This window comes from Kryptolebias marmoratus, linkage group LG3 (assembly GCF_001649575.2).
Source record: "Kryptolebias marmoratus isolate JLee-2015 linkage group LG3, ASM164957v2, whole genome shotgun sequence".
NCBI lineage: Eukaryota > Metazoa > Chordata > Actinopteri > Cyprinodontiformes > Rivulidae > Kryptolebias > Kryptolebias marmoratus.
Window position 1 is genome coordinate 27,551,089 of NC_051432.1, and position 18,623 is coordinate 27,569,711.

At 39.7% G+C, this 18,623-nt stretch overlaps 1 protein-coding gene across 3 annotated transcripts in view; it reads left to right on the plus strand.

The window, feature by feature from the left end:
• Positions 1–1,221: 1,221 nt before the first annotated feature.
• Positions 1,222–18,623, plus strand: part of LOC108245513 (testis-expressed protein 2) — a 29,195-nt gene continuing 11,793 nt past the window's right edge. For 2 of the 3 annotated variants that reach the window (XM_017432485.3, XM_017432487.3), the window contains exons 1-4: positions 1,222–1,493; positions 14,659–16,178; positions 17,203–17,403; positions 18,226–18,535. In XM_017432485.3, coding sequence (XP_017287974.1) covers positions 14,682–16,178; positions 17,203–17,403; positions 18,226–18,535 — 2,008 coding nt within the window. In that variant the 5' untranslated portion in view covers positions 1,222–1,493; positions 14,659–14,681. Of the gene's footprint in view, positions 1,494–10,571; positions 10,964–14,658; positions 16,179–17,202; positions 17,404–18,225; positions 18,536–18,623 lie in introns of those variants that run through there. The other variant, XM_037974575.1, reaches the window with a different exon arrangement.

Genomic DNA, 18,623 nt, shown 5'->3' on the forward strand with positions numbered 1-18,623 from the left:
CGTCTGTCATAAACAGATGCAGGAAAATGTGTTTGTAACCCTTTCTTTAAAGAAGGAAAAACCCACAAAGGTTGCTTAAATAACTTGAAATTGACAAAAGTAATAAAAAGGGGAAAAAATGGCTCAAAATCTGTCGTAGCTTTTGAATTTTGGTCCAACAGAATTATTTTAAAGACCAAACTAATAAAACTGGCCTTGAAAAAAAGGATGCTACCCTTAACTTATTAATTTGTTGCACAACCTTTTGAGCCTCAGTGTTTTCATTAACTCCCTCTGAGACTTCTGCACCTGTCCACAGGTGTTTTGGTCCTCTGCACCTCCAGTTCAGTGGTTCCTAATGGGAATCATGTGACGTTTTTCAGAAACCAAAATAATTTTAAAATGATTGCATTTTTGCCATAAATATTAAAAGAGACAAAAGCTGTATTCGTACATGGATTTAAAAGATAGTATGTTAGTTGCCGAGACAATTAGTGTTGACATTATGTCTAGTTTAAATGGCTTTATTAAAAATTCTATACTTCGACCTGTCTTTGTGGATCCAGAGCTGAAAAGGGAAGCTGCTGTTCCAAAACTGAAGAGAATTTTCGAGTTTGTTTTTGTTTTGAATTTCATTTATTTATTTCTCTCATCTAATTTTACTAATTATCTTTAATCCGCAGATCCTAAAATCTATCAAAGCTCATCAAGATGACACACAACTGGGCAAAAAGGGAGCAGGAAGTAGAAAAAACTTTCTAAATAAACTTGTACCCACAAATGAAACCCCAAAACAAAATCAAATCCTAAATATCATAGTCCATGAGTTCATAACATTGATGTTTATGTCATCATTCAGATTATTCTTTTATTTGACTCTATTTATTACTGATTTTCAGCACATTGTTTCAGCTGTGGCTGGTCTTAAAGCGCTATTTAAATAAAGTTGATGATATGTAATGAGATACACATCTCTTTTAGTGTAGCTTGGACATAGGAACTTTAAAAAAAAAAACAATTTTCTCCCATGATCTGCATTCTCAACTGCTCGGTATGAATTTCCTTTTAGCTTTGTCCTTAACTAACACGACTTTTAAGTTTAAAAATTTAGCCGCAAAGTCCTTGAAACTGTTACATTAAACAGAAAATCTAACGAAAAGCCCGGAAAACAATGTTTAACCACTTCCGGAGCTATTTACTTTTTTTACAGCTACAATCTCACATCTGTCTCCTCTGCTTCAGGCCTGACCAACCGATCCGTCGAGTGATCGATCGATCGGTCGATCCCCGTTGGTGCTCCACCAATCCGGAAGCTGCGTTCGATTGCTCTGGCCTCACAGCAAAGCAACGTTTTTTTTTCTTTAAGGAACTGGCTCCAGTCTGACGGTTATCAACAGACCGAACGAGCCAACGACTCGTTGGGTCAGAAAAACGGGACTAAAACCGGGGTTTTTTACGTTTAAACCTTCGTTTTCTGCGGTGGATTCGGACCAAAATGACGCCCCCTTCTCCCGGTAAGCCGTTTCTGACGTGTCGCCGTTTTATCGGGATGTCATCGGACTTTAAACCAACTGTGATTCAGTTCCGAACAGTTCGGTGTTTCTGTACAATTTGATTTAAAGTCATATTAAAGCTTAAAAAAACGGTTTAAAAAACTGAATCGGCTTTAACCATTTTTAGCCCGCTTTCGTCATACCTGCTGTACAAGTTAAGCTAGTTCTGCAAGTCAGTTTTCATTAGCTAAAGTTAATAGCATAATAGCTAATTAGCCGATTTAAATCACATTTACATTCTCACCACTTCAATTAGGGCTTATTGTTCTGCCATGTGGCTTCTTTACAGTTAACAAACGCCATGAAACTTTAAAAGATTACACCCATTTTAAGTCATCTCGTTGAGTTTACAAGTCGTTTTCCCCCTGAGCGCCTCGGACATGTGAAACCTGACTCCGCTGTATCCGGATAAAAACCCCGGCTGGACCGAGTGGTACCGAGGTATCCAAGGTGAGCACTTAGCCAGTAAATCCGAACTCATTATCGATCCGTTTCCTGAGCTACAAATGACCCGAGAGGGGGGCAAAGTCTAGATGGAGACAGAGGGAGGGACGCAATACTGCAGGGGAGGAGAAATGTAGCAGGAAGGGGAATAATCTGGGAATTTGGTGTCCTCAGATTCACCCCGGGGTTTAGACATCATCTGTAACATCATGTAGTGTTATTTACCTGCAGAAATGCATGCAGACATGGGATGGATTTTACTAAACATGTTCATCTTTGCTGCTCCTCTTGAAAACAGGCTCCTTAAGTCCTTAAAGAGGAGACGCTTGTGTTTTATTTTTAATTACAGAAAAGTAATTCACTGATTATCTGCTTCCATTTCCCCTGCAGGGGTTTTACTGCAACCTTTACAGTGAAATAACATTTTAAATTCACGCCCCTTCAACCACAAAATAAAATGCACAAAATGTGGCAGAACTGCGATTATCAACTGGTGGTCCGCAGGCCACTTCCTGTTTGCTGGGGAGCCTTTTTCGGACACTTGGGGTGGTGATCCCTGCGCTAAAAAACGTAAAGATATATAATGAATGTTAACATTTCTTGTTGTTTTTACATTTTGTATCAAAAGAAAAGATCACATTCATGTAAAGAAAGGGACTTTTAAAAAAAAAAAAAAAAATATATATATATATATATATATATATATATATATATATATAGTTTATTGCCCTTTTTCAGATAAAAAAATAAACCCACTGGACTACGCAGGCATATGTGAGTCCTTATTTATTTGTGGAAATATTTAAATATCCCACTTTGAGATAATAGAGCATATAGTTAAAATAAATATAAATATTAGGCAGGTTTGCTGTATATGTTATGAAAACTTACTGAATTTTTAAAATATATAAAGAGGCCCTATTTACTTAAACTTTAATTATGTTTTTTATCTCATTTTTGTTATCAAATTAACTCACCATAGTTTTGCAAAACCACTTGTAATCTGTGAAATGTTTGCAAAACTGCACTTTCTGTTTTTCTTCTCAGCAACTTACTTTAAAGGTATTAAAAATATTTTTTTCTGGTGGCTCTGAGAGAAAGAGCTCACTGCTGGGAGTTAGATTAATCAGTAATCTGTTCAGCAGGTTTCACTCCTCGTTTTAATCGTATCATTTACATATTTGACAGGAAAAATCCCCAAATAACCGTCTCTGTTGTAGATATAAAATTCATTCAGAGTCCACAGAGCCACCACGTAGGGCCCAAAAAGCCACATGTGGTTTGAGAACCGCAGGTTTAAGGCGATAATAGCAAAGTGTTTTAAAGTCGTATCTCACCGGGCTGCAGCGAGTTGGTGAGCAGCGTTCACCAGGGAGTCGACAGAATCTAACGATCGCTTCATTGCAACAAAACAAAAGCTGGATGATCAGTACAAACTGATGTACGTCATTCAGTATTTTTAAATCGACACGTTTGACATCACAGGAACTTGCATTTAGAAACTGAAAATGTAATTATTGGAACATGCCATCTTCCATATATCACTATCAGTAAACCCAACAGGTGGAATAATTACTGGTTTTATGCTTATAAAGCCTGGTTAGGATTATTCTGGTTTCTAACTGTAGAAATAGAAAAAGCCGTACAGCTGAGGTCTGAGGCAAGTTTGTAGCACAAAATCTGTGTTTAAAAATATGGGTAAATAAAGAAACAGATGATTGTGCCAAACAAAGAAAAGCTGAACCAAAACTCTGATCCTTACGAGAGACGAACGGAGGTTTATGGTTGGAGCAGCAGGTGCAGCGAGAGGAAATGTCACACTTTAACGCGTCGCGTCAGCACCGCCACTAAACGGTCCGAGAGGCAATCTGGATTTCCAATCAAAAATAAAGGCAGTCAGCAGAAACTGATGTCTGAACGTCCGAAGCTTCGCTGCAGTAAACCGCAGCGGCTGGTGACACCTTGACTTGTTTGCATTTAGAGCGTTTTGTTTCGGGAGCCAAACTTTTTTTTGTTTCCAGGCAGGTAGGTTTTCTTAAAGCCAGTGTGTCATTTTGTATTTTTCAGTTAGAAACAAGTCGTGTGCGGCTTATCTTATCCAGCGTAGCCACTGACCCACACCCCTGTTGACTGTACACCTGTTCATAGCTCTGACTCGACCAGGTTCCCACCCGGCCCAGGCTGTTTTTATACAGCTGACATCGTCCTGCTGTAGTCAACTTTTTGTCTGTGCTTGTGCACAGTATATGTGAGAATTGTGCCTCAGTTAATGTCTTTTACAACCCAATACTTTAAGAATCATTACTGTTTCATTCAGGGTTAATTGAGGAGACCTTTTCAGGATTCTAGATTTTACTCTAAGTATTTTTCCACTCTGATTTGTTTTTTGTTTTAAAATAAGAAGCTCCATTCTCTCGTCATATGCTAACTTTATTTGGCTTCTGGCCCTAAAGCCTTTCATGGTTTTTAAGCTCCTGATTCTTGACTCATTTGGACTGAAAGAAATAAACAAATCTCGTCTTCGAACTGCATTTTGTGGTTTGCGTCTTCCTTCAGGGAAACTTGCTAAAACATCTTGTTGAAATCATTCAGATGAATTTGAGTCTTGAAACCTTTCTGGTGAACATGTGTGTCTGTTAACTAAAAAACCAGGCTGAAATAGATGGTGATCTTTACAACAATGCAAAGCCATTAATCTGAGCTTTTTGTCACATGAATGCAGTCAACCTTTCTTTTTTTTTTATCAGAGCAATGTCCAGGGTTTTGTTAGAACTGCCGCACAGAGGGGTGTGTCTTTTTTCTGTAAAACTCTTTTTAGATCTTTGTGTAGAACTGTGACATTTGTCTTTAAGGTAGTGGTGGTGCATCAGAACCACATCCAAGGTTCTGAAGTTAAGTTTGTCTTAGTAAAAGATGAGACTTTACAAAGTTGTTTTAACCTGATGTAAACAGTCCTTAGAGATCAGATTGTACTCAGTTGTTGTTGCACGTCTAAACCCCCCTCAGGTTTTCTGCCGGACCACATTTGGATGTGGTCTGGACCCCTTTTATCTGCATCCGTCTGGTAGTCTGAACACGATCTGTCCCGAGCCCAGCTGTAGGACCTCCGACTGAACTGATGTGACCCAAAACAAGCAGCAGAGCAAAGATCTCCGGATAATAATAACAAAAAAAAGAGTTTCTTTCTGGTTTAATACTTGTTCTGGTTGTTCTTGGTCTCGCTGCGGTCACTGGAAGCTTTAATGCGTGTGTCGATCAGAGGACAGCAGTCTGATCAGCATTATGTTGAATTATTTTCACCTAATTAAACACAGAGCTGATGTTAAATTCACACTGAAGCTGTTTTCAGCGCACTGTATTTACAGGTATTCAGTCTTTGCTCTGACACTGAACTCTGTGAAGTCATTAATCATTGTAAATGTGCCTTTAGATCTCTTATATTATGTGTTAGGTAATTAAACTCATCAAGAGATAACTCTACAAAAATACAACTCAAATGGTTCTGAGCTCAAACTGATAATGTAGTCCAGACGTCTGAAAGTGTTGTCAGAAATAGCAGACCTGCTCCGTCACATCTGACGTGGCTGTGTGTGTATCTGCATACGTCGTGGAAATATGACGATGTTTCGTCTGAATAATTTCCCACCGAGTGTGAACAGAGGTGTCAGAGTAGGCCACTCGCAGTGAAATCCCCCAGAAGCAGATTTGTAACCAGTCTGCTCAGCCCTTCCAAGTGTTTGGGATGAACCTGAGGTGTCTGTGGCGGTCTGGCTTGTCTTAACACCGCCATGATAACCATCACTGAGACTTCATGAAACTGGGACAAACTGCCAGCTTCCAGCCCGTTTAGTTTCAGCCGCTGCCTCCTTCTGTAAGCCAGCAGCAGTCGTCACGCTCCCATCACCGTAATGATCACTTGTTACCGTCAGAAAGAGACAGACGCAAGGTGGGAGGTGGGGGGGATGTGTATTTATAGCCTGCCTATAAATAAACCTTCACTCGATTCTGAGACGTGAATCTACGGCGCGTTCAGTGACGGGCAGCGTGAGAGCAGAAATGTTGAAGAAAAACAACCAGATGTCTGACCATCAGTGAATTTATTTACAGTTTTAATTTGAGCCCCGAGGAACAGTGCAGCTGTCTTTCAGAAGACTAAAACTGCTTCTTTACAGTTTCATGCTGCGGTTCACCATTTCAGGCCCCAATGAGCTGCTCTGACGTTCGGGAACAATGAAGTCTTTTGTCACTGCTGTCTGCCAGAGAAACGCTTCGGCCAGTTCCTTTTATTTTGTTCAGCACAAATGATTACAGCAGTCCAGGATTTCAATGAGTTTCCTGTTGAATTACTGTTGTCCTGCAGTTAACTACTAGTGCTTTTGAAAGAAATAATTATAAGCCTGAAAAATCCATTTTATTTGAGTGTTTTGTGATTTGAACATGCAGCTCTGCTGTCTGTAATCCTTAAACTCACTTAAAGTTGCTTCTTATTGCTGTGAAAGCTTGCTGCTGTGAATTGAGTTTTACTAAATGTAATTACTCCTGAAGCAGCTTTTTGCAGGTGTAGTGAGTGCAATCAGAGCCTAAATCCACAGCCCAGAAACGAGACACGATAACCTTCAGCGTCGCCGTGCTCTGACAGTCTTATTAACATCTCTGTGTTTCTCTGATTGTCTGCGTTTTGTGGAAACTGATGAATGCAGAACGTTGATATCTGGTGAGGCCTCGCAACTATTTGGGGAAACAAAAGAGCCTTTGTAGAAGGAAAGTGGAAAATTTGACCAAATGTAGCTTAATGGGCAGACAGCATTCCCATTTATTCCTGCTGGATTCAGATCTTTCAGTTTTACTGTGATTGGCTTTAAATCTTTTAGCAGCTATGGGCTCGTTAGGCTGAGTCAGCTGCTAAAGGTTTTGTTTTTCTGCTTTTCACTAAACTTGATCAGTCTTGAGGACATTGACCTCAGGATTTTTTCACAACCTTTCTCAGAAATATAAACCATGCAGAAGGGCCAGGCTTTTGTCTTTAAAAAGAACCATTTTGTTTTTGATGGCTTGCGTTAAACACTATTGAATAATTTAACTCTGGAGCAACAATTGAGCTATTTTTGTTTCTTTATCTGGTGTCTTTGGGTTCAACTGTGACCAACTGTGTTATCAGTCTGTACTTTAAAAAAAAAAGCTTTTATTTAAAGAAATAAAGTAGCCTATAAAAAAGTGGGGGAAATGGAACAGAAAAAAACAAACAAAGATGAAAGTTCTGGCAAAAAGTTTCCTGTAAGCTGTTGGATGGCTGCATTTGTTTGGTCCCATTCTTGGTGTTTTGCAGTTTGGTTCAGACCCGTGGATATCCTGTTATAGAAGGTAAATGTCTGGGTTTATGTGTGAGACCATAACCATCATAAATCGCTCCTAAAGGGGGTTTGTGTAGATCAGTTTGTGTTGCATTTGTCTTGTTTAGAGATGGACCGACTAATTTTAATCATCTAATATCGGTCTCTGGAGAGGCACCAGCTCCCCGCGACCCGGAAAGGAGACGCAGGTAAAGGTAAAGAAAATGGATGGATGGATGGTATTGGTCGCTTTTAAAATATTGTCCATGCCTGTGCATATTTAACTAGTTACCAAGTAGGAAATAGGCATGGGCAGCGGTTTGTGAATATTTGAAGTCTAGGTAAAATTCTAAAACTAAATGTGACTGTCATGGCCATCATTTTTTAAAAATTTATTCCGCCCACACCCCACCCAAAAGAAAAGCAAAAACAGAAACAACTTAAGGCGTCCCAGCATCTGTTTCTGCCATTGTAGTTTATTTTGAAAGGCTTATAAAATAAAAGCTGTAGTCACAGGTGAGCTCAACTGTACTGACAGAATAGGTTCGTCCCCCTCCATGCTGATCCGTTGGACCAGAGAAAATGAAGGAAACTAAATGTCCCCGACCAGCAGGATTAGCAGCAGGACATGTCTCCGTTTCAGCTGCAGGCCTCGGGGTGAGGAAAGTAAACTTCAGTTCAACCATGTGGACGTGATCATTTTTCAGCAAAAACATGAAAAAGGCAACAGCTGAGGTTAGCACTCGTTAAGATGCCTTCTCTGTTTTTGGTGAACATTTTGTGGTTTGCTGACACTGGTTGTGCAGCAATAAATAGCCGTGACTAAAGGAAGCATGTGGAATAATTACAAGAGAAAATCAAAGAGTTTTTGTCTAAAATTCATATTCCTACTATTCCTTTCCTGTAGCCCAGCACAGTATTTTTCATCTAACAAAATATATTGACCAAAAATGTAAAAAATTGGTTGTTTATCGGCCATGAGTTCTAAAAATTGGCATCAGCCACAAAAAACTTCTATCAGTTGAGCTCTAATTTTGTCCAAATTTTTCTCAATGATAAAAGAATTGGCCTAGAAAATAAAACTGTTCATCTGAAAACCCCCAGTATCGTTTTTGAGGTTTTTTTTTTTTCCTTTTTAAGGACGCTTCTCGTCAGCTCCGTCCCCGGTGGCTGTGTGACACGAACCATCAAGCGTGTCGGGTTTGTGGGAGCTTTGGGGAAAGTTACCAGAGGATATAATTACAGCAGCGGGGCTGAGCTCTGATCTGTGTCGCAGTTTTCACTGCCAAGGCATTCGTGCAAAAATAATGAGCTCTTGTTACACAAAAGGGTTCATTATTTAACAGCAAGTTTGAGTTGCTGAACTGATGATAAATACATTTCAAATGTAGCTTTTTTTTTCTTTGTGATAATCTGTAAGCTGGGTTTTGTCTGCGTTGTTGTTGTTGTATAAAGTAAAAGTCAGTATCTATCAGTGAAATACCTGCTGTTACCTCTTCCTTCCTCTTCCTCTCCTCTCTGTTTCTTAAATCAGGATTTCAGTGCACGGTCTGTCACATGCTCCTCATGAGCCACCGACTTCTCGCTGTTGTGATCTGCAGAAGCTGAACTGTTGTAGGCAATAGTTGAGTAATCCTACCATCTCAGTGACTGTTTGTAAGGAAGTGACAACTCTCCAGAATCTACCAGAATAACCTAAATTATTTTTAAAGTAATGAAATCAACAATGAAAACTGAGCAGTCCAATTTAAACTTGACTTTGAAATGAATTCATGCTGACGTCCTTAATGGTAAATGAAAGCCACATAATTTGGGAATTATCTATTGTTTGTTCTGAACATTTTGACCTATTTAAACCCTCCCTAACTGTGTGACTTTGTGGACGTTGTTTTTAGCAAGAGGCAGCTGTTAGCTGCTGTGGTAAAGTCCTGTCATGGGACAGAAACATACTTTTACAGAATTAAAACATTGATTAAACTCACAAATGTCACGTTTTTGAAATTGCGTAACATATCTTGGTTTCATAGTTTTAGTGATGCCAGTTGGTATGGAACTTTTTAACATATTTCCTCATATAAAATGTAAATAAAATTAAAAGAAATGGCAACACACAAATATTTGCGTATATATGGAACAATAAGATACTGGTGTTTTGTGTTTGCCCCTCTGGCAGCACAGGATTTCAGTGATCTTTGACCTAACCACCAAAACGGTTTCAGAATAAGGACATTTTTCCTGAACGCCGTGCTGGTAATGTCATTTCTGAGGCTGTAGTTGTTCGAGGAGTTCTGGCAGACAGCTGATCCTCATAATGATCTCAACACAAAACATTTCAGTCCCCGCCTGCCTCACCAGTTTGTCAGCATTCTTGAGAACAGGTTCTGTGCTGTCGGGTTGTTTTCCTTCCAGAACGCGGAGCCTGAAAAGAGCTGGTCGTGCTGCTTGTTTAGATTCTGAAAAATGGAAGGCGGTGTCTAACACATCGGTGCTAGGTCTTCAGATTGCTGAGGAGATGTCATTAGATTCACATTTTCTTTTTCTTCATGCATTTCAGTGATCCCTTGCGGCCTTTGGATGCAGGCATTTTAACCCTGAGGGAGAAAAACAAAAACCTCTAACAGAAGAGAAGTCTTGACTTTGAATAATGGCGGTCACTCAAAACAACTTTGTATTGATTTGTGGTCACCCCACCTCTGAGAGGACAAGTTTACCTAAAGATGGCGTTTCACTGAGCTGGAACTCTTGGACTAGTTGGGGAAGAAATGCCTCTGAATTGTACTGAAATTGCTAGAAAAGTCATTGATTTTAGCTGCAGGCTCACTGAACTCTAAGTGTTTGCCAAGAATTGACCATCGAGCCAGACGGTTGCTTTTTGAATGTCCATGTTTCTATTTTTGTGTGCACTGCTTGTAAAACTGTATTCTTGGCCGTGCACATTATTGTGATGCCTACCTCGGCAGCCGTCCCCACAGTTTATTAAATTTCCTGGAGTACACTTTTAAAATGAGGATGAGCAGATGTGGACCAGTTTTTCAGTAATTATGTATTATCAGTGTGGTTTCTCCCATGTAAGTGCCAAATTACTTGAGAAAGGTTGGAGATGCCCTCAACAGGTTTGTGAGTATTTTGAGGAGAAGATATTGTAAAAACAGTTTTTGAATATGTTCAGTACTCAGGACAGGATCTGTGTGGATTTGTTAGTAGGAATGGTTTAAGGTGGGACCTCACTGGGCGAACAGCATTCGGCCTTTGGAAGTTGAGAACCCTGCGGAAATCGCAAGACGTTCACAACCCAGTGAGATATCAGCTTAAACCATTTCTCCTGTACAAATCCACATGTTTCACTGTAGGGATCAGCGTTCAGGTTTTTCCTGAATATCGATCCTGTCAGACTTGTAATCTCCACCTTTGCATGTCGAAGAACAAGGGAGTGCTCAGATACCGAAACCATTCTTTACAAGAACCTTTTCTAACCCTTCAACATTTACTTTTGAGCCACAAAGCAACGTGTCAGACTCCTGGTATCAGTGGCTAATGTGTGGTCAATGCTGCCATAGCTTTAATAGGAACACTAACTTGTCAGACCATAATTTCCTACACTTTCAGTGTAAACATAGGAAAAAGCTTTCCTACAGTAAGTAAACATCCTGATTCAAGGTAGGGTCACCTCTAACTTCTTCTGTAGAAACTTTGGTGTTTTCCTGTCTTCTGTCTGGTGTTTTTCATGCCTGAAACGACTGTGTGTAATATCTGAGGTTGTTTTCAGGGAGTTGACGGCGTTGTGAGTGCGTGGCAGAGAGCGGCGTTCAGAAATATTCTCACAGTGAGATTACAGAGCTTTGTTCACTGGAAACACCTCCAGCCAGACCTTCTGTTATTTTAGGCTCATGTGTTTAGAGAACTGTGGGGATTAGAAACTGAAATGTTAAGACATTTTCTTGTTAGTTCAGGCTGATTTGTTTATGTTGACCTTTTTTCATGCTTATATATCTTTTTAAATTTATACTGTGTGGCTATATACAGTTCTATATAACTTTTAGTTGTCACATAATTTGCTGTTAAATCAAGACCACTGATGTTCCACGAGTGGCACAACCTTTCCTTTAACAGCAGACTATTTTCATAAAGAAGGGCCATCTTAAATAGTTTAATCTTTTCTCTTTTTTGCTATAATTGGTCCAATAGCCTAACATCCACTTGTAATGTTTGCATTTTGATGCGGTTTAAACAGAGCTTCATTCAGCAGCCTAATTCAGTATTAGACCCTTAAACCATCAACCCTTAACAGTAAAACACAGGAGAAATTCCTGGTGGGACATTTTGCTCAACAAGTTCTCCGTCTAGATGACCAGCCCCATTTATGTGTTTAAAAAAATGTGTGGTTTTGTCTAAGTTTGGCATCATAATACCCTTTTGACTCTACACATCCAACAATGCTACTAGAGCTGCATGAAAAGTTAGCCATATTTTAGATATTTTGTCAGATGTGACCAGCGTTGACGGTGTTGCAGATATCTGGAGTTCTTCTGTTTGTTTATTGCCGGATGGACTCCTCATTGGATCAGAAGCTTTCAGTTCTTCACACCCACTGCATGTTTGCAATTTAGTGAAGTGTTCCCACTCACAGGTGGAACTGAAACTAATTTAAAACTGTTTGGATTTTCTCCGAAACGTAGTATTTATTGCTTCTAAATGCCCAGGTTGTCATCGGGACGGTTGATCCTCCAATAATTAATTGGGCTTTAAAGAAAGTCCTGAGTAGGAATGACAAAGATTGGGTTTGTCTTAGGATCTGTGTCAGTGTTGGTGTGTTGCAAAAGAGAGAAGTGATTCAGTGACACATGGTATGACATGAGAAGCCATTTCTTTTCTCTCTTCCTTGTCAGATTATGGGAAACGTGATGAAATGTGGTTTGGAGCTCATGATGAGGTCATGCAGGCCCAGAGTGGGACACAGACTAAATCACGCTGCTGATAAAACCAAACTTCTTCAGACATTATAGCTTTTAAAAATACAATATTTTTTCAGTGTTAAAACAAATATTATTCTTTGTAGGAATTTTCATCTCGTCTTTGATGGTTTCTGCTCAGTTCTCCTTATCTGATTACGTTCTGCTGCACTTAGAGACTTCTTAGATATCTTTTACCAACATTGTGAAATCATTCAACTGGTTGTGCTTTGGTATGGAGAGAAGAGTAAACACAGAGCAGGAGGTCTTGATAGAAAAGACACTCGGTGTACAAACCACTGAGGCTTTTGTTGGACGATCCTGACATGAGTGTGTTATCATGCATGTCTGTAAGGCTAACATTTCACTGATGGGGCTTTTCTATAACTGGTGCTTTTTGTTCAAAGGCTGACCTTCATGATGCTCGGTGAATATTCGGTTTATAAGATAAACTGTTTTATCAGCCTTAGTTCATCAGATCCATCTCCAGTTAATTCGCTGTTTTAGTCAAATTAACATTTAAAACTATGAAGAGCGACAGAATCCAACTTCTAATTACTTCCAATTAGCATCCCCTTTAAAGGAACCCTTTTAATGGAATGCAAAATTTGCTAAATATTTTTGTTTATTAAAGAAAATCTTTCCACCATTTAGGCTGTGATGCATTATGAGTAGTAATGTTCAATTGTTGGATTCTACAGTAAAATAAATTTAGCTTTTGTCTTGCTTCAGTTTAAGGTCAAAGGTATTAAGTGGTGAAGAAAATGTTACTCGAGAAAAATATCAGGATGCAAAAGATCAGATAGATGGGATGTCAAAAGTGTGGCAGACTCCATGTTTTAAAAAATGTTAAATCTTTTAAGTTTCTCTAAATAATTCAAATATTTCATGCTGTTAGTTTTTATGTTAGGCTTGTGTATTTATGCGTTTATGAGCAGTCAGTGTATTACCCCTATTAGACTAATAAAATATCTACATATACTGCACATGCAAACTCTGTTTATTCAGTTTCTATGGTGCTTAAAACAGAATTCCACCCACTGTGTATCTAATTTTAATATACTATTTAGAAATATGTTTAGGATATTTGCATATTGACAGGAAGTCTGTTGCAATGCCTCTCCGCTACAATAACTGAGTGTTGCAGCTGGCTGGGGACAGGGGTGGCTGGCAGACTGCCCGACTGGCTAACGAGCTCACTCCTGACCCGTGTGACAATGAGTGGTTAGGTTGAGTCTGTAAATGAGTGAGGCAGCGTGACCTCGTGTCGTTTCTGCTGCCCGGACAAAGCACCAGGACACGAGTGGCAGATGTCAACAAGCCATTACCCCAATTCTGTTTGTACTCCCAGAGGATAGAAACTGAGCTAAAATGTTTCGGCGTGTTGTGTTCCCAGATCTCTTGCCATCGTTTTTACAACGATAGTCAATAACCTTTTGAATTATGATTCCAATAGAAACTATTTTTTTGTGTCCTGTGTCTGATTTGTTTGGCTTTTATGATGAGCCGAGTGGCAAACTTTGAATGAAAATGAGGAAGAAAGCTAACAGTAAATTATTTACTTGTTCTTCATGACACTGATCAGATTTCATAAAACTAATATTTATACACATGTACCATATACTGAAGGTCAAAATACACATATTTTACACTCCAATGTATTTATTTCTGAATATTTCTGAATATATACGTATGTCAGCATATCAACCTGACAAGTCTGTTTCAAAAATGGAAATTTTGGACATTTGGTGGAATTGAGGGGAGGATTTTATTGGACGTGTCCTCATTTTGTGTACACACAGAGTTGATAGGACACTGCATTCTGACATTTACCAGTAAAGCCATTAAAACTGCTAGTTAGAAAATATAAAATATAAATCTAGACACATGGGGGGGAAAAAAAAAACAACCTTTTATTATTTTATAGTGATGCAAATTCACTCCCGAAATTTTATTAGATGTTAAGAAGACACGTATGATGATAAAAACGTTTTGAATAATTTTGTGCATAATTTAACACAAAGATTATATCTTCATTTGTCTGATAAATGAACTCATTTTGTTTGAACTATAAAACAAACTTTTCAGTACGAAGAATCTTTGCCCGATGTCGCATCTTTCTATTCATTGTCTGCACTTTGGGCGATGGCTGATGTCTCAGCATGCACTCTCATGGTTTTTAATGAGCTAAACATGGTAATTTATTGGAAAAACATCTGCCAAGATGTAAGTATTGTGGGTCTCATTAAATGCATTCACACAAAGATGTCTCAGTCACATGTCTGTTTGATTTTGGTATAAAATGCCAAAGAAAAGTGCAGTCAAACCTCGACTGCAGTTATTTTGTCCTCACTAACTAATTTTTTGTTTTCTGATGTAGTTTAATCTGTTTGCTCTTCTCAGACTGACTCACTGGGACTTCTGAAATGACCAGCCAGCATCCGAGCCATGCAGAGAGCTCCTCAGATAAACAGCTGCCCGCTGGGGGCCCCAGGCTCCATGTCCAGGGATCACTGTCAAAGGAGAACGTCACCGTCCACTTCTCGCTTGGGAAGGAGGAGGAGGAGGAGGAAGAGGAGCTGTACATTACATCAGTCTCCACTAACTCGGTTGCTATGAAAGACTTGAACGTTGCTACGGCCGTAGAGGCGAGTGAGGACATGTTTGAAGGGGATCCCGTGGATTCTGCAGCTGAGGTTGCTGTAGTTTCTGAATCATCCAGACTTTCTCCCAGTTCCAGAAATCACACTAACCGTTCTCCGACACATACTCTATCATCACGTGTCCCTGAGCAAAAACCCTCAACTGTCACTTCTTCTCCCATCAAATCTTTGAGCTTTTCCTCCAGTGACAAATCGTTTCTAAGTATGGTAAAGTCTCTTTCTTCTGACGTTGAGTCTCATGATGGACTCTCTGCTCCCGCTCCCTCTGTAAGACACAGACCTCTCATGAAAAATCTTGTCAAATCGTTTTCGTCAGACACATCCCAGGACCCACCCTCCTCCACTACGTCCTCCCGTCTTCCTGAATCTCGCCTTAACCTGCAACTCTTTAAGCAATTTGCACAGTCCAGGATGCCGCCTGCTGCCGTGACGTCAGTAAGTGATTCTAAAACTGCCCCGTGCTCGCCGCTAACCTCACCAGATAACCGGAGCTTCTTCAAAGTCTCAGAGGTTGAGGCGCGATTTGAAGACACCAAACGCCGTCTCACGGAGGCCATTTCTGAACCGCTCCAAATGCTGAGTAAGATCATGGATGAAAAGAGTGGAGGATTAGTTGGCAGCAGTATTTACCGACCCAAGGTGCTCTCTGCCAGTGCCACAGAACTCTCCACCCTCGCCTCAATCAGCGACCACCTGGAGAGCAACAACAATTACTGCATCAAAGAGGAAGAAGGTGACCTGGAGGCTGAAAGCCCCAACAGCTGGACCTCTGTTACAGCTGATCCTCCCAGCGACCCCCCTGCCAACACTAAGAGCCCGACCAAATCCTCTTCACTGTCCATGTCTACTCTTGTCAAACAGGAGGATGAGGACTTCTGTATCCTGAACAGCGAAGACTTTGAGACTTGCACTGACACCGAGGGGTCTGATGGAGTTACTCCAACTGGTAGTCAAGCGCTGCTGAGCGATAGTTCTGACCCAAACTGTGACGATGAATGTGAAGACACTGAACCAGCGCCCAGTGTCCCATACTATACTCTCGTAGTCCTTACCGTTCTTGTCTATGGGTGCTTTGTATTACCTCTGCCAAGTTACGTCGGAGGGGTGCTGCTTGGAATTGGGCTTGGGTTCTTTTTAGCCATCGGCGTCGTGTGGCTGACGGGACCGAAGCGCTCCGGGGATGAAGTCAGACATTCCAGAAACCAGGGGAAGCTCTGGAATATAGCCAAGTTAGATATTAAAGAACCAGAAATCTATAAGGTACGTTTGTCTTTTCTTACTTTTTACATTTATTTCATTCAATCATGCAGCAGGGTTTTTTTTTTTTACCAGCATTGACTGTAATTTTTAGATCAGGCCAGGATTAAACAAATTAATATTCTAAATACACTTCTTTATGTGTCAGTTTGTCTAAAATATAGTATTCACTAAATTACCTGAGAGCAGAGGTCACAGGGCTGATTGCACCTCCTGTAATGTATATTTATAGCAGAACTCGGCAACTAGAGTTAAAAAAATAAATCATTTTTACACTTTTTCTGAAACAGTCAATATGCCCTGACATGAATAAACGGTACGATAGGAAAACAAAAAAATGATTATTTTGTCTCCAAGGAGTGTTTGTGATGTGATTGGCAAGAATTTACCATCTCTGAGTGAAAACAGCCAAGAAATAAACTCAACTTTATTTATTAGCTGCTCTAAAAACAGTAAAACTTGAACTGAATTATTGCATTTTATGTATCTTTATTTGCAAATACAATAATTTAATTTTCAGGGACTGCAACTTCTAATACACCTTATTGAGTGCTGATGTGAATCTGTACATATTTTATCCACATTAGTGGTATAAGTGCAGCTGTTTTTACAGATGTGAGAAATTAGCTTCTGTAAGTTTACTGCTTTGCAGCTGGAATGGTTAAAGGTATTAGATGCCCATCATAACACTAAATATAACTAAACAGAGGTCGTAGTTTTGAATTTGAGAAGGGGTGCAATCATGAGATACTCGTGCATAATTTACCAACATGAGCTTCAAACCAGAAAGAAGATGGTGAACCGTTTCTGGCATCATTTAAAAACAACAACAACAAAAAACAGGAATTACAAGACAGCATGTAGCACTTTTTAAAAGAGTTGGAAAACATTTAATCACCACAACAATATTCAACTGCTCTGAAGGAAATGAACCAGTAAAATAATGTTTCTCATTAACTGCAGATTCAAACATCAAATCAGTGCAGAGAGAATAAACTCACATGAAGCCGATTTGTCTTCCTTCCAGGGCTGGATGAATGAAATACTGAACTATGACCCTGAGACGTACCACGCCACGCTGACGCAGTCCGTCTACGTCCGCCTGGAGGGTTCCATCATCCGTTTGTCTAAACCCAACCACAACATCGCCCGCCGTGCCACGCACAAGGAGCAGAAACCCGACGTGACCTACGTCAGTCAGAAGATCTATGACCTTACCAACAGCAAAGTAGGTTTTTATCTCACTGTTTATTGTCCACAAGAAAATCCTGCATCTGTGTGACTTTAAAGGTTTTATTGGAAGTTGTTCTTTAACTTTTAGCTGATTTTAAATGTCACCGACAGTTAAACATTAAGCTGGCAGCTCATTTGGTGCTAATTAAGCTCATGAGAAGTACACTAAAATAAATTAATTTAAATTACCATAAAATAACATGATTGTAGGTAGGTAGGTACATTTATTTATATATATATATATATATATATATATATATAAGTTGACTCAAAGTGCTTCACAACACAAGAACAAAACTACAGACAAAGTTACAGAATTAAACACAATGAAACACAAAAAGCTAAACAAGATAAACTAAACTAAGTGTACAGTTTGGATAAGTAATCTAAAACATGAGAATGCTAAGCTAATGATACCGAGCTTTCTAAATGGTACCAGACCCTCTATACAGCCGACATAACAATTACTAACTACGGTCTAAACATAACTAAACTAAGGTACTAACATTACCAAGGCCCGCTAAACAGCCAACATGAGAGATGCTAAGATAAACTAAACATGACTAAACTAAACTAAACTTTTCCATATTCTGAGTCCAGAAATTGCATTTAGTGCAGAGGCCATTGTCTTTGCTGATGAAATATCAGCCAGTTTGGAGTAGTTTGCAATTTCGCTCCTGTTCATCACAGTCTGAGTGCTGGTCGATCCGTGAACCCACAAGGAGACAGAGAGAAGAATACGTCCGCCTTACACCAGGGCAAAAAAAAATAAAAATTGTAATTGATTGTAATTTATATTAATGTTTCTCTCTCTCAGGTATATTTAGTGCCTCAGAATCTGGCCAGGAAGCGGGTATGGAACAAAAAATACCCCATCTGCATCGAACTTGCCAAACAAGACAACTTCATGTCAAAGACAGAGGGGGCGGGGGGCAATCAGTCCACGAGTCCAAGAGAATACAGAGCACAGGAGCGACAGTCACCACCCTTTTCCAGAAAACGCCTGACTCTCTACCTGTTTGGAAGGACTGGGAGGGATAAGGAGGAATGGTTCCAGAGGTTTCTGTCGGCCTCTAACGTCATGGTGGACTTAAAGAAGACTTCCTGTGCTGGGAGCAGTAAAAAGGGTCAGTGGAAGTCATCTGCACTGTAAATTTTGTTTGGATTATATTTTCATCAAGACGAAAATGAGCTGATTTAAATAAATTGCAAGGT